The sequence below is a fragment of the Haliaeetus leucocephalus genome, unplaced genomic scaffold (assembly GCF_000737465.1).
Source record: "Haliaeetus leucocephalus isolate CR32 unplaced genomic scaffold, Haliaeetus_leucocephalus-4.0 Scaffold271, whole genome shotgun sequence".
Lineage (NCBI taxonomy): Eukaryota > Metazoa > Chordata > Aves > Accipitriformes > Accipitridae > Haliaeetus > Haliaeetus leucocephalus.
The window spans coordinates 120,372-146,252 of NW_010972707.1; the positions used below are offsets into that span (position 1 = coordinate 120,372).

Genomic DNA, 25,881 nt, shown 5'->3' on the forward strand with positions numbered 1-25,881 from the left:
CGGGGCACATTTTTAGGTCTGGTTCTTCTGTTCTTGGCAAGTAATGAACCTCTTGTTTCCCAGGGAACAGACAGGGAGAAGACGGACATTAATGCTTTGCTGCTGTGCTCCATGTCCAACACGCTGCATTTCCTTCAACCAGGAAGCTCCAGTGTCTTCCTGGTGGCCACAAAGCCCTGACCACCTGCACTTGGTACCTGACATCCACCCAATCAGCAGAATGGAACAAAGAGAGTCACAGGAGCAGAGCAGCTGTGTGCTGGGAGAGGAGACAAATTTGGAGGAGCAAGTTGAGGGTCTCTGATCTGAAGATCAGCTCTAGTAGCCTTGGACCCTCCATCCATTGAGACTGGCCAACACAAGCATGGGACAACGACAGAGATCTGGGATTTGTCCCACAAACAAACAGACTTCTTGACAAAGACCACTGCATGGATTAGCAAAGAGATCAACCCTCTCAACAGAACCACAGGAGGAAAAATGAGGACATTAAGCAACTGGGCTTCAGGGACCACAAACTAGAAAGAATAAAGAGGAAAGGGTTAAGAACAGTTATCGTAATTGCCTCTCTCGATGGGATTTGGATGCAAGGCTTTCCTACAAATGCCTTCTAGACAGACGGAGCAAGACGTCATCCTCTTAATGACACCCACTAATCTTCATTATATTAGAAAATCTCTCATAGCAATTGTTGGCCGGGAGCACTGAGCCAGCACTGTCAGGGAAGCAGAAAAAAAACCCCTGCCTGCTCCTAAGGATGTTGCTGCAGCTCCTGGGGCGACCCAGGCAGCTGAACCCCGAAGCTGCACTTGGGGAAGACGATGCCATGGATGAGGGTGGTCTCCCAGCTGAACCCCAGGACCTCTCCCCCATCAGCCAACCTCCTGCCTCTCCATCTGCCTGTACCCAGCCTTCACGTGAGGACAGCTGTCCCCTCACAAGCCACCCTGCTCCCACACTTTGTCCAAACATCTCTAAGTCCTTCAGCTTCTCCTTTTCCAGCCAGAGGGGAGGAGGTGATAGAAGCGAGTGGACACGTGCCCAGAAGCGAGTGGACATGTGCCCGTGCCACAGCCTAGGTCTCATCAGGCTTCCTCAGCCACCAGAGGCCTACAGACTTGTTGGGCAACTCAATCCTCTGTCCTTCTGCCAAGTCCACTGTCTGCCCACCTCTTATCTTGACCTTCAAAGGAGGCAACATGCACTTACCATGGCTTTGACTAACGCAAGACTTGGTGAGGAGGAGAGGGTTGGAAGGACCTGAGGTGGGTCTTGGGCTGGAGACCCGATCTCCCACCTGACTGTGAAGCCTCCACGATCATTTCATGAACAGCGTTTGGAATTGGCTGGATCCCAGGCCTGGATCTGGAGGAGCTGGGGCAGCGCTGCTCCAGTGGAAGTGCTTGAGGGCTCAGCCCGCACCACGCTCTGCGATGGAGTCTTTAAGGCTCTGGTTGGGTGCCAGCCCGTTTCACAATTGCCACCTCAGCACTGGCATGGGCCCATGGGAAGCATGAGGGAAGACGAGAGATTCCCCCATCTTGTTGCAACCTGGCCAAGGGTGCTGGAGCACCAGCCTTTCCCAAAAACCTGTCCTTGAGCATCAGAAAGAGGTGTCTGGACTGTGCTCTCCCCACCCAAGTCTTGGTCCCTTCAGGCAGAGGTACCTCAAGGGTATTCCCATTCCCACAAGGGACCACGTGTGCATCCCTCCGAGCCATCCAGTTGTAGACGCCAATGTTGGGCTTCCAGGTGGCCTCCCTTGTGCCATGGGTGCTGCCCACCATCGTCCTCCCAGAAATGCCCTTTGCACCCTTTGGGATTTACCCAGCCTTGGTCCATCCAGGGAAGAGCTGTCAGCTAAGCTTTGGAGAAGCTGAAACCAAGATGCCTTTATATGCAGGGTGATTTCCAGAATGTGCCATGCGCCCTCCTCCTTAAAATTAACCCCACTGATATGAAATTATCCCTGCCATTGCGAGGTAGGACCACTGAGCTTTGATTACAGCTTTTATGAGTGCCAGAGCGGTGTGCACGTGGCACTCGCATGGTTAAAAAAAATCCACCCCAGGCTGTGTTGGTTCCTTGCTCCATCTCACTCGGCAGCCCCCAGACAGAGGGCACTTGAGACCTGTTCTTCCAGAAGGAAGTCCACTCTCAGCTAATTAAGCAAAGCTGCTAATTAGCTTCCTGGCTGGAAGTGATTGGGGGGAGGGCGGCAAGGGCTGTCCGTGGGTTTTTACAGGCGGTAAAGTTGGGGTCGGGAAGATGGAGGCATCTCCTGCAGCAAAGCACATGCTGATGCAAACAGGTCATGTGTGCTAACCACAGTGAAATTTAATCTTTTAATTGCTTGGGCGGCTGCGGGCATCGGCCAGCTGGTGGGTGGGGACCGTTGTCCCCAAAACCTGCATCGTCCCTCGTCTCCGATTGCAGCTCACATCCCGTGCCACAACCCAGCTGGCGGCGGGTCAGAACCTATCAGTGCCGAATCACTAATCCTGTTTGCAGAAAAAAAAGTGCTCAGGATAGAGAGTGGCATGTCCCTGTCACCGCTCCATCTCGCTTGGCTGCGGCCCTGGACGCAGGCTCAGCTCCTGCTGCTAATTCCGACCGAAGCACGCTCAATGCCTAACAGCAGAGCAGAGGAGGCACCTGCAAACCCTGTTTCCAAACCAAACAGTGAATCCAGGCCTGCCAAATCACACTCCATTCCACTCTTCCTCACTTCTCCTGCCTCCGGACAGGGAATTGCATCCACCCAGCACGCAGAAGGGATGCTTCGGCGTAAAGCTGTCCACGGGCAGGTCTCTCTGAGCTCACCCGATGCTCAAGGAGAGCATTCTGCTGGGGAGGATAAACACCAGACACCATTACCCTATTTGTTTCCCCTCCTAGAAAGCTTGTTTTTCCCCCTCTTGCTTAAGTGGCAATTAATTCTGACGCTCCTGGGAGGCCACTGCAGAAGCAGTGAATTACAGGGCAGGCAGAATGGCACATGGCCAACACCGCTGGGTGATTTTGCACTCAAATGCGAATTGAACCGGGATGGAGATTGCTGCAAACCATGCCACTGTGGACCAGCTTGCCAGCCCGTGCTGTCACGGAGCAGGAGGGAAGGGAATGCAGAGCATCGCGCCCTCACGGTCCCCGCTACCAGCATGGAAAGCAAAGCAAGAGCTAGAGGTGCTTCAACTCACTTGCATCTCCACAAAAACCCAGAAACTGGGGGTATTCGTCAAAGCCCAGAGCAACCAGGCAGGTAGCAACTTCAAAACCCCCAAATCTGACCGTAGTCTATAGACCTGCTGTCTTAAAAGTAGGAATTGGGATGAACATGGTGTTACAGAGAAAGTCTTCAGGCCACCACTTGTTTGCAGGTCTATACTAGTAAAAGCATCCAGTGCAGGCATTTATCCTCCCTGTTCCTGCCTGATTTGATCTGGATGATGCCAGTAGGTACCAAAAACCCTCCCTGAGCAGGCTGGCATGGGGTCAGGGCGAGATGGGTCTGTCTGGGTTTGTGGGGAGGTCCCAGAGTTTGCAGAGCCTCACCACCACCTCCGTCCTGGCAGGTGGTGACCAAGGGGGACATCTCCTGAATGCTCCAGGGCAGAATGAGGTGGGTCAGCTAAGATGCCTCCTTTGGACACTGAGAAAGGATGGCCAAGGAGCCATCTGGGCTGCATCAAGAGCAATTTCTCAGCCCCGCTAAATCCATCCCTGCTCACACTGCTTTGGGTTTTGAAGGCAAAAAGGTTGTTTTGAAAGTGGCGATGCAGGCGCTGGGCCAGGCTCCAGGAGCCCAGCACAAGGTCATTCCCCACCTCTGATCATCTACTCAGACATACTCAATTCTGGTGATTTTTTGCCCATGTTTAAGGCATTAGTCCACATTAGTACTAGTGAGAAGTCACGGCATTTGTACACCTGAACTGCTTGTGCAAACTCTAAGAGGGGCATTTTGAGCCATAACAAAGGCAAGCACAACACCGTATTATTCTCTAGTGACATAAATGCATGAAAGCTGGAGGTGGTGGTTTGGTTCAGCACCTGAAATCCTGATCTAAGCAAGAGAAAGCTCATATCGGTCTTACAAATGGACTCTGAAAGCAGTTGGACCCACAGGCTGGAAGAGATGGTTCATTTCTCAGGAGGCTTTCCCACCTCCAGGGCCCTACGGAGACACCACTCTGAATCAGCTGGGCTCACTGCGGTGATGGATTAAATCCATATCCACATGAACCTCCTTATAGTCAATGTAAAAATCCTAGGAAAGAGCCTAGAAACTGGTTCCAGTGTGCAGAGATGTTCAAGCCACCACCCCACCATGATGGCAGGCATTGGGGTACATCAGCAGCACCGGGTGAGTCCTGTACTGATGGTGGAGACTAACAAAACCCCACAGACCAGGAGCTCATGCTGAGGTGTGACCCCATCACTGGACATGCCTGGTGGTCCTCCTGTCCTGCTCTGGTTTCTGGTCATGGATAGGAGCCACTCAAACGAAGACCACCACCTAAAGGGGATGGATGGTCCCGGCTCCAAAGAACCATCAAAATCTGTCTTAAGGTTTATTTAAGGGTGGTAGTAAAGCTAAAAACCTCAGCACGTGAAGGGAAGGGGATAGGGAGGAATATCAGAAGAGCACAGAGGAAACACCAGCGTTACTCACCGCCCCGTTCCCACAGGTCAGCCAGCAGCACACGGGCTGTCCCACACCCCCACCTCACCACCAAGGCCACGTTGCAGACCCCAACCCCGATACCAGAGGGAAATTTTGGCTACCTGTAGTGGAGGAGTTGACCTTCCGCACTGTAATCACGATAAATGTCATATTCTTTCTCAAACACTCCGGAAGGCGATGAACTGCAATACAGTAATAATGAACAAGGAGTTACCAACGGTGACTGTGACGCACGTGTGCCCTTATTAAAGTCTCCTTCACTTTAGGATTAATGAAGATGCATCTACAGAGATGGGCTCCTGGTCCCCACCAGTCATCTCTGCGCTTGGGACCTACTCCCACCTCCTCGCATCAGGGTTCGAACTATTAATCAGTTGTTTAGCAGATGATGACCAAGCCCTCCATGGCTGTGGTCCCCAGTTCCATTTCAAACACTGCAAACACCACTTTCTCCCTTAAACTATGCTTATTTGTGAAGAACAGCTGTAGATGTGCCTGGACAGATCCTAAACATCTCATAGCTTTGTCCCACCCATGGTCCTTTCCAAGTGCAGCCCTTCCTTGTGCCTCGAGCATTGCTCTCGCTCCTCGCTTGTCTCAGATGGTCAGAGCCAACACAGGCAGAGGCAGCGAGCCCCAGAAAAGCCCTTTTTGGCACATTTTCGTCTACCACGTTGCAGTCTGTTACATCTGAGCCCGCAGAGCCCTTGCTTCCAGAAGACGGAGAAGGTCCCAGCACCAACAGCTACCAACCTGTTCTGAGAGACACCTTACCTGAGCGCACTCGTTGGACAGAAGTGGAAAAAAGCACGTGGAGGTGCAGGATGGCACTGACATGCTACTTTTTGGACTACCACCAGCTTAAAGCCTGTCCTATAAAAGCAAACCCACTCTTGCTCCACATTCCCTTTGGCTTCATGCTCACCCAACAGCCTAGCGTCCATGGTGAGACCCTCCAACACCTCCCAACAAGGCACGTGACCAGGTATCAGTCTTTGTCTAAGGACGCTTTCCAATATTGTTCATACTTGCCAATATTTGCTCAATGAGCACAGGAAAGGTCTTTTTTTTGCCTTAACAGTCCTTCACTGTGGGGATGTGCAAATAATCAGGCTCATTCAGAAAACACAGGGCACTGAGCAAATTATTAGACATTTGCTCTGCATTGAAACATAACAGCAAACATCTGGAGAAATAACTTTGTTTTGAGCAGTTTTCGAAGAAACAGTGTTAAACCCCCCCTACGTACACATTAAGATGCTTGTGTTAATAAAATTCAGATCAGATGTTGGTTTCGGAAGAAGAAAAAAGGAAAAGAAACAAATCTTAATAGGATAGACCTCAAAAATTTTATTCATGCAAAAGGCAGTAAAATTAAGCTTCTGTCAAAGCTAATTTTAATGAGACTTCTGAGCCCTGAAATTATGACTGTTGAATTGCTTAATCCCTTTTTCCTCTCGAGTGCATGTGAATGAATGCTCCTCCTCCTCCACAACGGCCAGTGGAAACGGGCGTTCAAGAGAAAGGCATCAGCTCTGACACCCGGTGCTGTACCCAGATCCATGGCTCCAAGATCTCCTCCCCAACGGGCAAAGCCCTGGGTGGAAGGGAATTAATGCTCAGAAAGCTTCGTAATGAAGAGCCCTGCTGCTGAAAGAGTCCATACCTAATGTTTACTAAAGAGAAAGCCAATGGACGTTAGGGAAAGACCTCAAGGAAGGTCTTCTTCAGGCAAGTTCTTGTGATCAAAACTGAGCAAGGGAAAGACCCTCATGGCAAACAGGTTACTCTTCTGGTGCTAGCATCCCTGCCCAACCATGGCCTGGAGAACCTTCAACGACTATGCCATCTGTGTGGATCCCTTGTGCTGTTGGAGCTGAAAGGAGACTCCCCTTTTCTCCAGGTTTCCCCAGGAACCAAAGACTTCAGGACCACTTTAGCTTCCCTACGCAAAATCTGTCCATTTGCCCTACTTCATGGACCTTTTGGAAAGATCTGCAAGGTAAGAAACGTCCTCCTGGGTCAGAGCAATGGTGTCTCCAGCCCAGTACTCTGCTTCAAACCATGGCAGCAAGAGATGCTGCTTATAGAGAGCTCATGACCCCGGTCGCTGCCTGTGGTCCGTGCCCTCGTGCCCCACAGCACCCAGTCCCTGTTTTGGGGTCACAGCAGGGAGATGTCCTCCAAGGTACCCACTTCAGAGATGTTTATGGACTGGTTGCCTTGAATTTTTTAATCCCTTCCTGAACATGCAGCAATATCAGCCTCCACAGCTTCTCATCGCAACAAATTCCAGAAGTTTTCTACCCACTGTACACCTCACTTCTTCCCCTCCCCTCCAAAAAAAAATAAATAAAAAAAAAAATTCACCTGGTCATCAGCCGTTCCTTCTGGCCTGATATTTTTCAAAACACTTGCAAGTAAGGGCACCGAGCATGTCTCCTTGCATCTCAGGGGAAACCTTCCTTGCTAAAGGCAACAGCAATCTGGGAGCAAGGTGGGGATGAAGTCTCCTCCAGGCTCTGGCTCCCAAAATCTCTGTCTCTTCTCATACTCACCTGACAGAGAGGATCTGAGGAGCACAGAGCAGCACCAAAAGCATCTGGCCAGCCAATTACCAGAAAACAAGCTGACCGTAAATTCCCAGTAACGACGTCAGCTGCTCCTCGGCCAACGCACAGCTGCTGGAATTTCAGATGCTTTCGTGCAAAGGTTCTTCCAAACACAGCAAAGGCTGTTGAAGTGGCTGCAGAGTTATGCGGCTTTTAATATTGTGATATTCTGGCCCGTGCCAGCTGGATGCAGGAGGTGAGGGATGTGTGAGCTCATAGGTGAATGGAGGTTATTCACATCTGGCTTCAAAACCTGGATGAAATATCTAAGGAGAGAGATTCTGCTCCCAATTTGGTATTTCGTGCAGCACACGGTACAGTACAACCCTTGTCTTAAGGCAGATCCTTCTGCACTTTCTATCCCGGTGCAGAAACTGGAGCTCCAAAACATGCCCAGGAGCAGGGACAGCCCATGAGGCTGGTGAGATGAAACAGTTTAACACAGTTTGCTCTCAAACACACACGCTGACTTGACATACATTAACACCCCGTAATCTTTAAAGAAAGTTCTCTTAGGCTGCCACCTCCTCCTTTTGAGATAAATCGATTAAAACCTCAGACTACGAGCAAGGTCTCGCTGACATACAATTCATACTTTACGCTACCGCATGGTCCAAAAATGCCAGGCAGAGCGGTAAGATCGAGATCAACTGGAGAGCTTCAAATCCATCCCACCAGCAGAGCCAGATCAGGAGTAAAATTGCTGCCGGCACACTGTGGGTGGCATTGCTCCTCATTCAGGTACTGATGAGTCAGACTTGGCTTAGTTATCATTGCAATCAGCTCCTACCAGTGAAGCTGCAAATGAGATTGATGTCAAGGATCACATCCATCTGCAACACCACGAGCTGCAACCTTCAAGGTCAGGATGAACACAGCAACATAACACCTGGGACATCCCCTCTGCTCTTCTGCATCTTACAGGAGATGAAAACTCACCCCTCCGCTGCCACTGCTAAGGTCCCACTCATTATTTTGGGGGTGATTTTAGCAAGTTCGGAACAAAAAGATGCCACAAGGCCACAGCACGTAGACTGCCAAGCTAAAAAAATCCTGGCTAGCTGACCTGTGTCCCTAAAACCAGAGGTGTGGCTCACGTTGGAAAGAAGTATCATGCTAAAAGAAGGAGACAATCAAGGAACTGGTGGCAGTCTTCCACCAGATAACCTGTTCTGGAAGACATAGGTCCTGAGGGATGCTGAAGTTCGCAGACATCAAATTGTAATGTTTTGTTTCATCTTCAATAATTGGAAGACATTTTGCAGACCCATGTTTGGTTCTGGGTCTCAGGGTTACTGATGTCTGAGATGCAGAGATCTGCTCCATCTCTACTGGGAGCCATGGTCAGGGTGGGCCAGGCATCTCCACACCTCCTGTGTTGAACAGAGCAGGCAGGTAGGGTCCCTTCACCTTGAAGGGGAGATTTTGGGGATGAGAGGGCATTTAAAAGAAGCCTTCCAGAACAAAAAGCCATCTCCAAGTTATTACAGCATGCACCATCCTAGTTTGTCTTTTGAGGCCAGGAGGTGAAGCATTTGGTGCACATGGTGCCCAGACTAGACCCTGCTTGCAAACATGGAAGCTCAACATGATGGTGGTCGGGGAGCTGCCAAAGGCTATGCTGCATTAATTGTGGAAATGAAGCATTGAGGTCAGCACGACATGTGTGTTGTCATCAAAAGCACAGAGACGACAGGCTGTGACGCTGCATGTCATTTGCCATTTGCTGAAGGTGCCTCTCCCTGAAGCTGTGATGTCTTGAGGGAGAGAAGGGTCAAAGATGCCACCACCCCACCTGGGACCAGGTGAGGGAGGGGATTGGTTCTGCAGCGAGGGTCCACGTCCCCGGGAGGTGGAGGAGGGACAGATCAAGGAGCACTTCCCCATCCTAGTTGGACTCGACACGCTGAGCCTTGGCTTGTAGAGCCAAGATTTAATCCTTGGTCTTTCCGATAAATAAAACCAGTCTCCTTTGCCTGTTCATTTTCCTGCTGAAACCTGGAGCCTGGTGTGGAGAAAGACCTCTGCAAGAAGCTGAGGGTCCTGCCTGGAGCAAGTTGGAGTGCTGTGACATCTGTGCAGCCTACAAAACCAAGAGCAGCTCAAGACTTGTCCTGCCTCCATGCCAGGCCAGGGGCTGGTTAGCTGGGGAGAGTTGGCTCAGATTTGGGAAACAGCTTAACTACAGGCAGCAAATCCCTCTGGGGAAGAAAATGTTCCTGTCCAAACTGAGCAAAAATATCACATTCCTTTTGCCGCAGGAGCATGGAAACTTGTCAAACCACGCAGACTTGTGGCAATCAGACTCAGACCCATAAAAGCAAAGATCTACATGGTTTCAGAAAGGAGCAGTCATGGGGGCCGAAAGCTTGCAGACCTTAAAGCTTGCAGGCCTTCAAGCTTGCAGACCTTCAAGCAGCACCACCAGGACGATGCCTCTGCAGACAAAGGTCCTCCTGGTGACCTAGACTCAGATGTGCCATCAGCTATGGCATGAACGCCCTGTGAGCATGATATGGCACGTAAAGAACTGCACAGATCACTACCCAGACTTTGCTTAGGCCTTGCTTTAGCCCCAGCAAATCATCATTTCAGTCTAATCCTGGGAAATCCTTACTGGTGTGGAGCCTGGAAAAGCCCTGCTTGAAGATACAAACCCTGCAGCCGTGGTTCAGAGGCACAGCAAGCTGTGCAGGGTGCAGGCAGACCGATGCTCTCGGGAGGCGAAGAGCCTATTTGCCTTTTCAGTGTAACTAAGGTCCTTTGATCATCCCACCAACTTCAGCAAGACCAACAGCAAAAGCCATCCTACGATTGATGCCCGTGCACGCTGAGCTGCGTTCAAGCACAGGTCAAATATGTGCCGGGCTGCAAAGTCCCACCAGCAAAACCCTTTTGCTGCTTCGTTCCCGCAACAGTGGGGTCACTGCATAGAAGAGCACGAGTCAACTCTGCTCCACCATCTAAATTTAGCTAATAGGCATGAAAAGCAGCTGCCCTAAGTCACTGGATAGAGATAGGTATTGCAGAAAGCACCTTAATCATAGAATGGTTTGGGCTGGAAGAGACCTTTAAAGGTCATCTAGTCCAACCCCTCTCCAATAAGCAGGGACATTTTCAACTAGATCAGGTTGCTCAGAGCCCCATCCAACCTGACCTTGAATATTTCCAGGGATGGGGCATCGACCACCCCTCTGGGCAGCTGGTTCCAGTGTTTCACCACCCTCATCGTAAAAAATGTCTTCCTTTTAATCCAGTGGCTCTGTTAGTCTGACCTTTGTCAAGCATAATTCATAAGGCGCTGGCTTAAAAACCTTGAAAAAATAGCTTACTTGGGGGGCAGGCAAAGGGTAGGGGACAAATGCTCCATTCCATCACTGCCCATGCAAAGCTGGGCTAGCAGGAATCTAACAAGGCTGCTGCTTAAATATTAAATAGCTGGCAAGCCTGCCCCTGGCTCTCCAGCAAGCTCCACGCCTGCTGCTTCCAGCAGCTATTCATTTAAGCTGAAATCTCAGTGAGTGACTTTTAATGACCCCCTGAAATTCAGCTTGTCTTGGAGAAGCAAGCACAGCCGGCTCGGCCACCCCTGGGTTTGTGCAACCACCGCCCCGTTCTCCCGCAGATCCCTGCGGAGATCCCCTGCTTGGCTCCCACCACACTGCCTCCAGGCATTGGCATTGGCTCCAGCCTGAATCTTTGCTCTCCCTGCATCTCGACGGGCATTCGGCGGGATGGATTCGCTCAGCCGTCAACTCCGTCTGAGCAGAAACCTCGGCGGAGACGGTCCAGACATGCCAGAGGATCCTGAGTTAGTGTGGACGGGGATAATTACTGCTGATGGGAAATGAAACCCGTTTGATTCAAGATGAAGGCAGGTTATGAAATGGAAGTTGGATGGGGGGGGTGGATTGCTGTTCTCCCCAGCTGTGCTCGTCCCCTCCCATGAGGGGCATGGTGGATGTGTCACACTGGAGAGATGTGTATGCCTTAGCCCATGCTGTCCGGATCTGCATGGAAAACCAATTGATCCCTTGCTCATCTGCCTTATCCATGGAAAAAATCTGGGGAGAAAGGGTGAAGGAAAAAGCCTCGCAAGTACCTGGGGGCCTGGCAGCAGAAAAGCATCTCTGCCCAAATACTCCAGCAACCCTGGCTGCAAGGGAGCTGGAGCATCTGTGAAAGCTCTTCTGGATCATCCCACTTACACCCAAGTACACTACAGGAACAGCTTTAAACAGCTCATCATGTCTAAATGTGGGCTGAGATCTGCATTGACACCCAATGGCTTGAAGCTCACCACTTTGGTCTTTTAGCAGCGGAGAAAGTGACCCTAAATGTCCGTTCTGCTGGGAGAAGAGCTCTCACCACTCCACTCCCACAGCGTGCACCCAACGTACATTTGGGTATATCCCACCGCAGTTGGGGCAAAACAGGAACCAAGAGTCTGCCCCATCCCTGGAAGTGTTCAAGGTCAGGTTGAACGGGGCTCTGAACAACCTGGTCTAGTTGAAGATGTCCCTGCCTATAGCAGGGGGCTTGGAGTAGATGGTCTTTAAATGCCCCTTCCAACCCAAACCATTGGATGATGCGATGAAAATGCACACTTCCCTGAGGTTAAAATACCTTTCCTCTATTGAGGGGTCCTCCTGATACCTGAATGGCCTGTCTCCATCTCTGCTGGATGCCAGCATCTGCAGCACCCCCCCATGGCTGTGGGGACAGACAGACAGACAACACTGATTATTTTTTGGGGGAGAAAAAGAGCACCTTCCAAATCCTGATCTTAAGCCCAACCCGGGAAACAAGGCTCTGTAAGGCCAGATGTGAACCTAGACACAGCTTGGCATAGGTCAGTGCTGCCCACTGAGCCATAGCTGGTCCTTCAAAGCCTTCTGCTCGCAGCAGGATCCGAGCAGGAGGAAGGATGGTAGGAAACCAAGCGATGGTTCTGCCTGGAACACACCTCCAGGTATGGGGTGGGATGAGAGGGAAGGTCGGAAATAGCAGAAGGGAGGATAAATGCCACATTTGCACAGGTGGCACAAAACGCAAATGCTTTGAAAAAGACTTGGGGAAATAATAAGCCCTGCAACTGCTGTGAATCACTGTCCCCAGCAGGACTGAACGCATGGGCAAAGCTGACACCTATTTATCGTTTCCCCGGCTCGCCGGGCTCTGAGTGGGGCTCAGCATCAGACCGGTGCTGGGAGCTGATTGGAGGCTGTTTTTGGCAAGATCTCTGTAGCAACAGCTCCATCAGCTGTGGCTGCAAACAGCTCTCGGGTGCTTTTCGCCTGGCATGGGCACGTTGCCAAAACCACCCGTCCTCGGTGACTGCCGAAATCACCAAAGGGATGGAGGAGCATCCGAAAAGGGACACGTGGAGCTTGATCCTGGCACCTGGAATAGAGGGAATGAGCCAGCAGCAATCGTCACCCGATGCTTTCAGTTTCTTTGGTGCTTGACGGGACTAAGTGGGTGTTTGGGGGACGGTGCAGGAGGGAAGGGGATGATTCAGAGGGGTCGGGGGTCCCTGAGCCGCAATCTGCCAATGCACACCCCTTCCCTCCCTCCTGCTGCTCTGCTGACATCCCAAGCACAGCCCTGCTGATGCTGCAAGTCCGAATCCTCCCCTAGCAGAGCATCATGCCTGCTTCCCATGAACCAGGTGGCTGGAAACCATCGAGCATCTCTGGAGGATATCTACTTGCTCCCAGAGCAGAGGCAGAGTGGAAATCCTGCTGCCGCTGGTAGGCTCAGCTGGCGATTTTGTTTTGCTGTCATATTCACCCCCTCCCAGGAGACCTGATGTATTCCCAGAGCTCCCTGGGTGCAGGCAGAATCAGACCAAAGTGCGGGATTACCTGCGTGCCCATGCCTGGCCCAGGAAGGCTCTCCGAGCATCCCTGCCTTTGCTACTTTAAAAACTATAAGCACAAGCTCCTGAAACATTACCCCTTGATAAACCCTGAGTGTGGGAGCACACTCCTTACCAGGAGATAAATTGGAAGATTAATGACTTTTCTTCCGTCTATTTCTGTCCCGATGCCAGCAGTGCCCTGCCCGGGGGGGTGCAGCGGTACCCTCCATACCAGGGGGTTGAGGATGTCCAAAAGACATTACAGGCACTGATTTTAGCAGTCCCAAAGCCCAGCAGTCCCACACTTCTGTCTTCACATCAAGCTTACTCTGATGATTACAACTGCATTCAAGTTTGCATTGAAGAGACCAAAGCCCTCAGAGCAATTTTGTCAGGCTTCAAGGAGCTGACCCATTGCTGTCTGTACTCCTTCCAGCCTAAACTCCTCTGCAGAAGGAAAATTGGCATTGCTACAGCCCGGCTGCATCGAGGAGACCTCTGCAGAGAAGAAAATGATCCCGTTAGTTTGTCGTTACCGTTGCCTGCCTTTGTGCCGCACAAACGGGAAGCAAAGTGTTTTTTTTTCACAGCAAAAGCCCCTACAAACTCAGCTTGCCCTGGCTTACCAGAAGCTAAGGCTCTGTGCTGATTTTGGGAAAAAGTTGTAGGACAACCTACATAAAAATGAACAGTCACATAAAAGGTTGCAGTGATAGCACCTCTCACTGTTGGGTGCAAAGAGGAAGCAAAGAGGTCCTCCTCCTCCTCCTTCACTGGTTTAGTTAACATAGTACCAGAGGCCTATTATTCTGCTTTAAAGGAGCCTAAATCAACGATCGGTCAGTTTGAACGAAAACTGAAGCAAGGCAATCAAGGAAAAACACTTTCACAGGTGGGTTTCCTATGATGTTCCCACCAGACTTCACTGGGGTGGGCTGAGAGCTTCAACCAACCTCAGCCAAAGGCTGCTGTCCTGCCCCAAAAAAGGACGGAGCAGAAGGGAACATACACTTGTTCTTCAGCAGCCCCTGATTGCTTACACATCTCAACACAGCTCACCATTTAAATCAAGACTCAACCAGCTGCAAACTGAGCTGCAAGCACAGGTACAAGCTGCTCTTCTGCCCTGGCTGCAGAGACGTAGGTACCAAACCACCACCATGGGTTTCCCATGAACGTCTGCAGAAGTGCTACTAGATAAAAGCAGCACCTTAAAAACCTCCTGAATTCTGCTGGTATGGGGATAGTCTAGAAAGCTCAATCCAAATTAGTTTCTGGAGGGGAGGAGGGAGATGGCATTAAGGGATTGCACAGACATGGATCTATGGGGACTGAATTGCATGCCAGAAGTCCTGATGGGTAAAATCATACCCAGAAATTGGCAAGAAGCTGATCACAGAAAGCAAAACCTGCTCTAACCAAAAGGCTGACTGGTCCTGCTACAGCAGTGCTGCTTCGGTATCGGAAGGGTGCCCTGAGGTCTCCCCAAAAACCTCTTCTCTAGGCTAAGTCAGCCCAGCTCCTTCATCTTCTCCTTACGCATCATGTGCTCCAGCCCCTGACCATCCTGGCAGCTCTCCACTGGACTCACTCAAGTTTATCAAGTTTTTCTTGTCCTGGAGAGCCCAAAACTACATGCAGTTGCCCAGCTGTGGTCTAATGAAGAATAATTGCTTCCCTTGATCTACCAGTTATGGGCCTGGTGCTACAGCCTAGGATACTACCAGCCTCCCTTGCTACCAATGCACGCTGCTCACCTGCATTTAGCGTAGAGCTCCCCAGGACTCCTGGGTCCTCAGCAGACCTGTTACCCAGCCAGCCACTGCCCAGAGAGGGTTAGTCCATCCCGACTGCTACCTCTGGCCTTGCTGAGCTTCAGGGGGTTCTTCCCAGCCTGTCCTCACTCCTCCAGGTCCCTCTGAACATCAGCCCTGCCCTCAAGCAGAGCAGCTTGTCTGCAGACGAGGGTGACTTCTGCCTCCTCTGCAGGTTATTGATAAGGATATGGATCAGGATAGGTCCCAGGATGGGCCTGGGAGGAGCTTCCCTTGCAGCCAACCATCAGGTTGGGTATGAACCATTAACCACCACCCTCTGAGCCTGATGATCCAGTTTTTTACCCACCTAGTAGTGTCCCTGTCTAGACTCTAATGTCCCAACTTGGACACAAGGATGCCATGTGAGATACATCAAAAACCTTGCTAGAGTCAAGGCAGATGCTCCCATCATCCAGATATGTAGTCATATCATCACAGATGGCAATCGCGTTGGTCAAGCATAATTCACCCTTGGTAAATCCATGCTGGCCATTCCCAACCACCTTTGCGTCATCCATGCCCACAGAAATGGCTTCCAGGAGGCCTCGTTCCACGATCAAGGTAATGCTGACCAACCTTTAATTCCCTAGAGCTGTGGGCAGGTTGCTTTTCCCTTGGCTGCCACCCTTGCAGATGCCACCATACTCCTGCTAATGCCACCCTCAGCTTGGCACTCCCTTGAGTAGCCCCTTCCTTCCCAACCCAATCATTTCTTTCCTAACACCTCAGTTGCCTTCTATTTAAAAAAAACTGGCAAACATGGCCAAAGCCTGCGCCTCTGCAAGAACCAAGTTGAAGACCAAAAGAGATGTAAGGAGACATATTTAAACCAAGATGAGCACTGGTTCATCACAACTTGAGACAACTGGCAAGATTATATGGAGCCCATCTCTCCACAGCAGCGAGGCTGTACATCATCTGTACCAGAGACGCACACTACATCTTCCTCCATGTGCTATTCCTTCCATGAAAAGGAGACGAAACCATGGCAAGGCTGGTACAACCGTAAATTCAGCAATATCCCATTCTCTTTTGTAGGTGGACAAACAGGTGAAGCAAAATCCTTACTCAAGACAGTGTGTTTTAAGTCCTTTCAATATATTTCCCTTTACTCCAGCTTCTGTTGGAAGGCTAAGCAGCACTAAGGTTCTGTACCCAAATCCCAGTCCTGTTTAAGCTGTACTAAATGATGTACTTAAGTCAATACACTTAGCTCTCTGGGCCCATTTTTTTTACGAGAAGCAACCTAACCTTCCTCTAAAATTAAAAATCGCTGTAAGTCAGGCTCTGAATTTGCCCCTAGAGTCAGTTAAACTAAACCAAACTAAGAGCCCTTCAATTCTGGATGGCAGCAGTCGAGCAGGTGTTTAATGTGGTCCAACCGATGCACCAAAAATGAATTCAAATCATTGCTGAGCGTCTTCACATTCATGCAGATGATCAAATTATTGCAAATATGTCAAGACATCCTTATGCCACACCGTGTGCTCAGCAGGAGCTGCCTGTGCACACTTCACCCCACCATGTGCCCTTGATATTGTGACTTTGAGGGCTTTGCCACATTTAGAGACAGCAGTACTGCTGCACAGGAGCACTGCATCCAGCTCTGGGGTCCCCAGCACAGGACAGACATGGACCTGTTGGATCAGGTCCAGAGGAGGGACACGAAAATGATCAGAGGGCTGGAACACCTCTCCTATGAGGAAAGTCTGAGAGAGTTGAGTTGTTCAGCCTGGAGAAGACAAGGCTCAGGGGAGACCTTATTGTGGCCTTTCAGTACTTAAAGAGGGCTTATAAGAAAGACAGAGAATTTTTAGCAGGGCCTGTAGCGATAGGACAAGGGGTAATGGTTTTAACCTAAAAGAGGGGAGATTCAGACTACACATAAGGAAGAAATTTTTTACAACGAGGGTGGTGAAACACTGGCCCAGGTTGCCCAGAGAGGTGGTCGATGCCCCATCCCTGGAAACATTCCAGGTCAGGTTGGACGGGGCTCTGAGCAACCTGATCTGGTTGAAGATGTCCCTGCTCATTGAGGGGGGGTTGGACTAGATGACCTCTGAAGGTCTCTCCCAACCCAAACCATTCTATGATTCTATGATTTGCATTAGACTAAGGTGTGACAAAAATGCTTTATGGATTATGCTAAATGCAAACAAAATGGTTATTCCTCAATAAATGTCAATCTGAATGCTTACTCCAGAAAAAGGAGGCCTTGTAACTTGTTAGTCTACTTTGAGAGACAGTAAACATCAACACGGTCTTCTTCCTGCCATGGGAAGAGATCTCTCCACTAACCCCAGATCTCTGTGGCTCTTCAAGGAAGCCTGAGGCTGCAGCTTAGAAATCTTGACTTTCAGATGCTGGAGCTATTCCAGAACAACCCCATGCACTGACAAGCCTGGTGCTTGTACCAGAACAGGCTCCAGAAAAACACGTCGAGCTCTTGCAGCTCCAGCCCCTGTTGCCTGCCAGAGCTGGAGGGATGCTCACAGCCTGACAGTTGCTCCTGAGCCGTACGCTGCCCTGATCAAGGAAATTAAGACAGCTTAATAAGGGGAGGGAAAAAAAAAAATCAAATTAAAATGCCACAAGATGAGTGGCTCCCATCCTCCTGCACCAACCCCCACATCACCTGCCCAAACGCAGTTGGGATCCAGGACTCCGGACTAATCCCCTAATGGGGATCATGACTAATGGGATCTTGTACATGCCTAATTATGCTGGAGCCAGATTCCAAAACTGATTGCCAAATGTCCTTTATGACAATTGCTGAGATGAATGCCTGGGCAAGTTTTTCAACATGCTACCGAGATACAGCAGGTGCTGCTAAAGGCTCCCAACATTTGCTGTCCAGTGAGGCTGCACTGCTTCATCTCAGCACACGCAGGGCACACGCACTGCAAGGTCCATCGGCTCCGGTACTTGCAACACCCACATTTCCCCAGCACGATACCGACGCAACCCTTGGTGGGCGCAAAAAGGAGCAGTGAACCTCAAAACTGTAGAAAGTATCAGGAGCAGGAGCACCGACACCAACCCTGGAGCATGAAATGCCAGTAGCTGCTTACGAGGAGGACCAGCAGCACATCTGGAGGAGCGGCACATCTGGCGCCGCCTCTCACCGGAGCTGGCGGTGTTTGCAAAGGGCAGCTTTGCATTTTTCCCAGTGGGAGCCCTCTCCCAGTGTGGACCTTCTCCCAGCTGGGGTCGAGGATGCTTCAAAGGTGATTTTCCATTAATACCCTAAACTGTGGATTGCAAAAGCTCCAGTATAGACACACGTTTTCTTCTGGCAGCTTTAGCATGGGAACCTCTGGCAGAACAGCAACCATCTAATAAATTAAAAAAAAAAATTAAGGATTTTTTCCCCCCTAGAATAGGAAGTGGCACCATTTCACAGCGGCTCGGAGAGCAGCATTGCTTTAGTTTTAAAATAAGGGAAAGTGACTTGACTGAAATAGCACAGCTCGATGGCAAAGCCAGGAATAGAAATGAAATCCCAGCGCCTAATCCTCTGTTCTAATCATTGGCCTGCAAGGCTTCATACTCTTAATTACAGCCACTGCTTCTAATAAAAGTTAAAAGATGGTTTTCTTTGCAGTTACGTAAACTGCATTTTGGGTCTGACAATCTACGTAAGCACTTGGCTGCATTAGACAAATATCCGTCTAATCCGAAGTCCTGTTTTGCAGCGGGCAGTAGAGAATTCAAAGAGAGGATATTAAAAAGAAACAGGACCGAGCGCTTTGTCCTCGATTTCATCTTCCACCCTGGCTTAGAGCAAGAAATGCAAGATATGAACATTTTTCTCTAAAATATTTGAGAATGGTATGAGGAAGGCGAGTTAAATCTTGAGATGCTGTTAACTTTATACTGGAAACGCATTTTCCGCTCACAGTTGGCACCAAATATCCGTGTACTTTTTCAGATGGTTCATCAACCAAGAGCTTGGCTCACATCATTACCGCTTTGATGGCAATAAGCACGCAGGAGCACGGTGAGTGAATGCAAATTAATGGAGGAGTCCACGACACCCATCAAGAAGATGGGTTTCTGAACAGCATCATGTTAAACATTTCATCTGGTGTAAAACCCACCCGGTCAGGTGAGGTGAGACCTGGCACGGCCAGCACCCGTGCGCCTGAGGCACTGGCAAGGGGGAAAGAAAATTGAAGCCAAAAGAAGTCGAGTGAGACAGTCTCCCAGCTGGGGGAAATCAAATATCCAGACAAAAAGGGGATGCTGAGAGATCACAGCTGGAGAAGGTGTATGCCTGCAAAGATGTCCGTCATGCTCCGGCTGACCAAGGGCATTGCTGCTCCCTGCCAGGCAATGCCCCATCCCTGGAAACATTCCAGAGTCAGGTTGGACGGGGCTCTGAGCAACCTGATCTAGTTGAAGATGTCCCTGCTCATGGCAGGGGGGTTGGACTAGATGGCCTTTAAAGGTCCCTTCCAACCCAAACCATTCTGTGATTCTACGATTCTATGAATTTCTCTAGACCCCTGGCCAGAGGAGCCAACACCAACCACAAAATCCACCCAGAAGTGGTTCAATACTTGAGTTTCTGGTAACAAGGCGAGCAGAAGCATCTGTGAAAACATTAAATCTTCTCTCAATATTTAAGAGAAGGCTGCAATTGTTGGTCACCTACAGTAGGTGATCACAATAGGCCACTCACCCAACATCCACATGGATACCCAGCAGCAGAAACACAGGTTAACCAATTGACTTCTATGATCCTCATGACCTGCTTAGAGGTGCTGTGAAAAACTTAAATAAAGGCATGAATAGAATAGAATATTTCTGTTTGAAGGGGCCCACCACGATCATCTAGTCCAACTGAGTTGCTCTTTGACCAACATTAGGAGAAATCCATGGTGATGCCAAGCATCAGCAGATGAGAATCTCACTGGGAGAGCAAGAGTGCTGGGCTTTTGTCATGGCATGGGTGGGAATGACCCCAGCTAAGTCGATAACAGGGATAAAACAAGACAAGAAGACGTTGGAAGACAGTGAATTTGGGAGCTCGGCTTTGTGTGCAGCCTCCGTGCAAGGCACAATCTGCTTGCAGCATGTGAAAGCAATGGAGAAAGACGCATGACCTGGAAAGTGATTTCCTGCAGAGAGCTCTCGGCTTTAATTACAGTTTGAAAGCCCATTCCCACCCTGCCTCCCATGCTGCAGATGAAGCTGCCTGTCTCCCTCCAGCCCTGATGGTTCTAATTAGTACCCTCCCCAGCATCATGCCTTACAAGGTTTGTGAAATTTAGGATCTCATGGAACCAGCAGAAGAGTATGAAGCCGGAGGGCTGCCTGGTAACCATTAAACCAAAAACCTTCACAGCAACGCAGCTGTGATGCATTCAGCTGTTTGAAATGGACTGCCTGAAGGCTGTTGGGTGGAAAAGGGAGTTGGAGCCCCAGCCCTGCTCACCTGGATGCTGGACTGTCCCATGTCCTGAGGACATGAATCCTTTTATTGGGCAAGGTGTGTCCCAACAGAAGGTGAAAAGGGGAAGCGAGAGGACACAGGAGAGCAAAGCAAAGATGCGCTGCACCTATTAGCAAAACTATATTGACCTTCTGCGCTCTGTCGTGGAGGCCAAAGCAACAGCAGTTTGGAGCAGGTCTACGTAAAAGCCCTCGAGGTGGCCCTAGAAGCCCATGCCGTGGTCTGCTGGTGCACACCTGGCAGCAGGTCAAGGCTGTGGTCAAAGCGGCATCCATTGAAGGTCACCGCCTCGGATCTCCCTGGGTTCGTTTGATAAGGTGGAATCTGACATCTGCTGAAAAATAACCCAGTGACCTCCTCTGCAAGGCTTATGGGGGAGGAGGGAAGAAAGAAATGAGCACGGAGAGGGAAACAGCAGGGATGTGGCTGTTCTGCTACAGGCAGCAAATAAGAGGGAAAAAAAAAATAAATCTCCATTTCAATAATACCTACAATTTCCTCAAACTTTCCCTTCCCCGGGATGGCAGCATCCCTGTAGCAGTGAGTGGGATTCCTCTGAGCCTGCTCTGAGGGCAGGCAGAGCCCGTGCCAGATCTCCTGGCCACCGGAGGCAGGGGGGGACCTCGTTCCCTGACCTCCTGCTCTGCCCGTCGGCTGTACACATGAACGCTTGTACAAAACACCCTGTGGATAAAACACCAGGAAGAAAAGGATTTGCAGTGCTATGCTGTGGCCTGGGTATGGGATGATGTCCCCGCAGTGCTGGGGACTGGCAGGGCAGAGGGCTTCCAGACCATCCTCTTCGCCCTTCAGTGATGGGAGGAATGATGCAGCTATTTAGGGCTGATCTAGATCAAGTTAAGGCAGACTATCTGATGCGGTAACAGCAGCCAGGGAGCAGACTCCAGGCTTCAACAAATTCCTCCTAATTTTTTTTCCTGTAGTGGAGCAAAAACTTCATCGAATCATCGAATGGTTTGGGTTGGAAGGGACCTTCAATGATCATCTAGTCCAACCCCCCTGCCATGACCAGGGACATCTCCCACTAGATCAGGTTGCTCACAGCCCCGTCCAACCTGACCTTTCAACACTTCCAATGATGGGGCATCCGCACCTTTGCAGGGCAACCTGGTCCAGGGTCTCACCACCCTCAGCATAAAAAATTTCTTCTTTATGTCCCATTTAAACCTATGCTCTTTCAGTTTAAAACCGTTGCCCCTTGTCCTGGTAAAAAGTGTCTCTCCATCTTCCTTAGAAGCCCCCTTTAAGTATCGAAAGGCCACAAGAAGGTCTCCCTGGAGCCTTCTCCTCTCCAGGCTAAACAACCCCAATTCTCTCAGCCTTTCTCCATAGCAGAGGTGTTCCAGCCCTTGGACCTTAACCCAGAAGAAGCTCCTGACTCCAGGCATTCACTCCAAGAGTCAGTTGGGAGCACACATCAGAAAGGAGTGGGTCGATACGGCCATTGAGAACCCAGCACATTCTTTGAAAAACTTTTCCCATGGTTAGTTATCTCAGCATTAAATATTGACCAAGCTTTATGGACTTAACCTATAAAAACATTGTTTAAGCCATGGGTGGCCCCGTTCCAACCTTGGGATATTGGCAGTACCAAGATGCCCATTTCTAGATGAACACACCACGGAGGTGTAAAGGACACCAAATGCTGTTTCAGAACAAGTCCTTCCATGGCAGGCAGGCAGAGGAGAAGCCTGTGCTTTCAGAGGTCACTTTGGCTGCTTGTGGAGGATTTTCTAGATCTCGGGAGCAGCCGCTCAGGAAGCAGAAATGTTCAGTCCTCTGCTACCAGCAGATGGAGGAGGCAACAAGGAGCAGAGCTTATTTATTGCCAATATCAGAAATGCCAAAACGGCATTCCTGGAGCTACATGGGTTTTATATGTATCCTCCACATCCTTCCTCTGTGGGAAGCCCTCAGTGCTTGGGTTCATCTGCTGAAAAGGGACAAGTGCCACCCGAGTTGCCCACTCCAGCAGTGACGGTCGCAGCCCTCCTCTGCCCGAGCTGCCTGTGCCAATACATTGAAATAACCCTTCTTCGACCTCAAAGCAGAACAGTTCGTCAAGCTGTGGTTTTTAAAAGATGGCAACCCAGAAGGAAGCCCATCCTACAAACCCTGCCTGAACCTGCACTGAGGCCAGGTCCATGCAAGAGCTCGCAGCCTGTGCAACCACTGGCAGCTTTCTGTCCTGGATGGAGTACTAAATCGAGGAGAACCACTTGCTCTTGGCACAGGGATGCAGCGGGCTTGTGCTCCCCTTCCCACCATGTCGCTGGTCTGCCGGTGTGATGTTGACCCATCTGCAGATGAGCTTCTTGACACCCAAGCCTGGAGATGGAAAGGAACGTGCGCAACGTAGACAGCACTGGCAGCATCCTCACACCAGGCATGGACATGTCATCCAGCTGGGAAAATCCTACCTTTGGGTGAAGAAATGCTCTAAATTTTATGCACAACGCTACTGCTGGAGGCAAGATGTTGAGAAGGAAGGTCTTTGGGATCTGCTCGATGCTGCAGCCCTGCTGCACAGTTTTCTGAAGCAACCCCACGTCCTTCCTCGGTTTCTCTTCACAGCAGAGGCTTGTTTTTGAGGAGGGCTGAGAAACCCTGCAGGGACCTGGAAAATCCCCATGCAGCAGATGCTGCAGAGACTTATGTCATTGATCCACCTGCGCTCCAAACCCAAGCACGGCAGGTCTTCCCAATGCCTTCAGAAGAAGGATATAAATTGAGAGAATTGCAAACAAAATTGTGGTTTTGTTAACTCAAGGCACTGAGAAACAGCTCCCCGGACAGTCAAACCACACATTTTCTAGGTTGGAGCCATCTTTTAAACCACAAAGCTGCTTTTTTGGGCTCTTGCAGTCAGAAAATGGCTGCTGCCTGTACCAGGGAGAAGAGTTTGTGTTTTAAAGCCGTACATTTACCTGCAGCTACCCTGTTCTGCCCGAGACACCTGACAGTACCCATTACCATCACGCCTCAACCCCAGACAGCTCTGGTGCGTTTCAGGGATTGGTTTGTAAGGGAATACCCCTCAGCTATTTCAGCTCAGCTACACTTAATCCAGGAAGATTTAAGTGCTGCATTTTATCTTCTCCAATATCACGCCAGGCTTCACAATCGGGGAAAGACATGCAAGAAAAGTGCAAGTCTTGAGAAATAAATTAAGCACAATTTCACAGCAGATGGAACTTTGGTAAAGACCCCCTATTCTCAAAGAGTCCTACGTGGTGGTCCAAGGAAAGCTCTCCTGATGGTCGGGGAAGGTCCGCCTGCTTGTCCTTCAAGCCTCCACTCGTGACCCCCCCGGTGAAGCCGGGGCAGAGATGCTGCCTGCTGGTGGCACAGCCGAGTCCTCTGTGGGCGCCTGCACAAGCTCCTCGGAGCAGGTCCTCTCTTCCCCCCCGCTCCGAAGCCTTCTCCAAGGATTTTGAGCAACGGGAAGACTCTGCACGGCCCAATAACCACAGACACTTTCAGACAGTGTAGAAAAACCCAGTGACCTGACATAAAAGCCAGCCGACGTGCCGGCTGCAGCCTGCGCAGAGATTTCACAGCTGTCATGTTATGCTTTGTAGAAAAGTTACCATTTTAAGACAAGCAAGGCAAAGTCTAGGGCAAGGCAGCATAAGCAAGAAATTCCTGCTGGGAAGCGCTCTACCTTTGCTGACCACCAAGACAAACCTGCCATTAAGATCCCGAGGATGAGCAGATGCCAGCTCACTGAGTTGAGACAACACTGCAGCGCTTCCTACCGCGGTCTCTGGAGCCGGATCCAGCTGCTAATTATAGCTACTTGCAAATCCCATCTCACTACGGCAGCATAAAGCAAGTCCAGCGAGACCCAAGCACTTGGCAACAGCACATTCCCTGCGGATGCGGGGGCTGACGGCATCCCCGACCTACACACGTGTGATGGGACGAGCCCCAGCTTGGTCCACTGCTGCACCGAGGACATGAGGAACATGAGCAGCCTCCACCATCTCCTACCAAACCAGATGCTCTGGTTCCTCAGTCCTCCTGTCACCGCAGGGTGTGGGGCATCTCCGAGTGCAAACTCCAAGGAGAGCAGTTGTTCAAGACTTGCCCACTTCCCCTGACCTCCCTTATAAGACCAGATGAGTTCAGGAGGGAAATACTCAGCCAGAAACCTTGTTGAAATGATTACAAGACTCAGTGTTAAGAAACTTGAAGCAGGAGGTTCCACCAGACGGCCTCCAGAGCTCCCTTCCAGCCTTGGTTCTTCTATAAGAAACAAAACCAAGAACTGGAAAAACATCTTTTTAAATTGTCCTACCAAGGAGACTTCAACCATGTCTCTGGTTGAAGGTGATGACTCAACCTGCCCCACACCACCCTGTTTTCTAGATCCCTCCCCAGCCTCACAAATAATCCCCTTCTATTCCTCCTTTTGATGCAAATGGAGTATTTCCAGTCATCACCTCCAACACACCACATGATGGCCCAGATCCATCCTCATCTCAGGGTTGTTAGGGTCAAGGCTCAGAAACACCAACCGCCCCACGCAAAGATGACCCCAAATAATTGCCCCCCCCCCGATATTGCCCATATTGGCCCCATCTCAGGGTCCCTCCTTGGCTGCCCATGGACAGTAAGGCTCATACGCAGCCCTGGGTGCTGAGAGATCAGTGGTCCCAGGAGGGATCTCCAACACCCTGGAGCCCCACAAGTGCTTGAGCAGTGCCCAGCAGGTCTGGCCTTGCCAAAATCAGCCCTTGAAGGTCATCCCGTCCCTGGACTGCCCCATCCCTGGAAACATTCAAGGTCAGGTTGGACGGGGCTCTGAGCAACCTGATCGAGTTGAAGATGCCCCTGCTTATTGCAAGGGCGTTGGACTAGATGACCATTAAAGGTTCCCTCCAACCAAAACCGTTTTATGATTCTATGATCCCTATAGCAAGGGGCTGCAGCAGTGCTCTTCATCGAGGAAGACTGAAATAAAGCAGTTTGACCCTCACCTTCCATGGCTAGTGTTTATACACCCACCAGGTCAAAGCCATCTCTTCAGTGGGCAGACAGCCACGCAGCCTCAGAGGCGTCACCAAAAGCAGGGCAGGAGGTGTCTTGAAAGATCATGTAAGCTCAAGATCTGGCTCACTGTCAGTCAAAATTTCACATCTGCTCACCCAGGGCATCCATAGTGGTATATATTTTAATGCTTATAAGCAAAAGGTAAGGGTGAAATAAAAAAAGCTTTGTTCACAGGGTCACTGAGAGTCAGCAACTGTCTGACCTCTGCCGAGTGGCTTCCTATTCATGCCTCAGGTATAAAGAGGCATGGTACTTACTGCTTTCTTCTGCAGAAGTTTTCATGTCTTCAGATATTTTAAGCCCAAGAAATGCCTGGTTTGTCTGCACTGTAACGCTCCCTGCCTGAAGCAGCTTTCCTACGTTTTAAG

General features: G+C 50.2%; 1 protein-coding gene across 1 annotated transcript in view; it reads right to left on the minus strand.

The window, feature by feature from the left end:
• Positions 1-25,881, minus strand: part of ARHGAP39 (Rho GTPase activating protein 39) — a 59,847-nt gene that overhangs the window by 29,463 nt on the left and 4,503 nt on the right. The window contains exon 3 of the mRNA XM_010569331.1: positions 4,789-4,869. Within this exon, the coding sequence (XP_010567633.1) occupies positions 4,789-4,869 (81 nt within the window). The remainder of the gene's footprint in view (positions 1-4,788; positions 4,870-25,881) is intronic.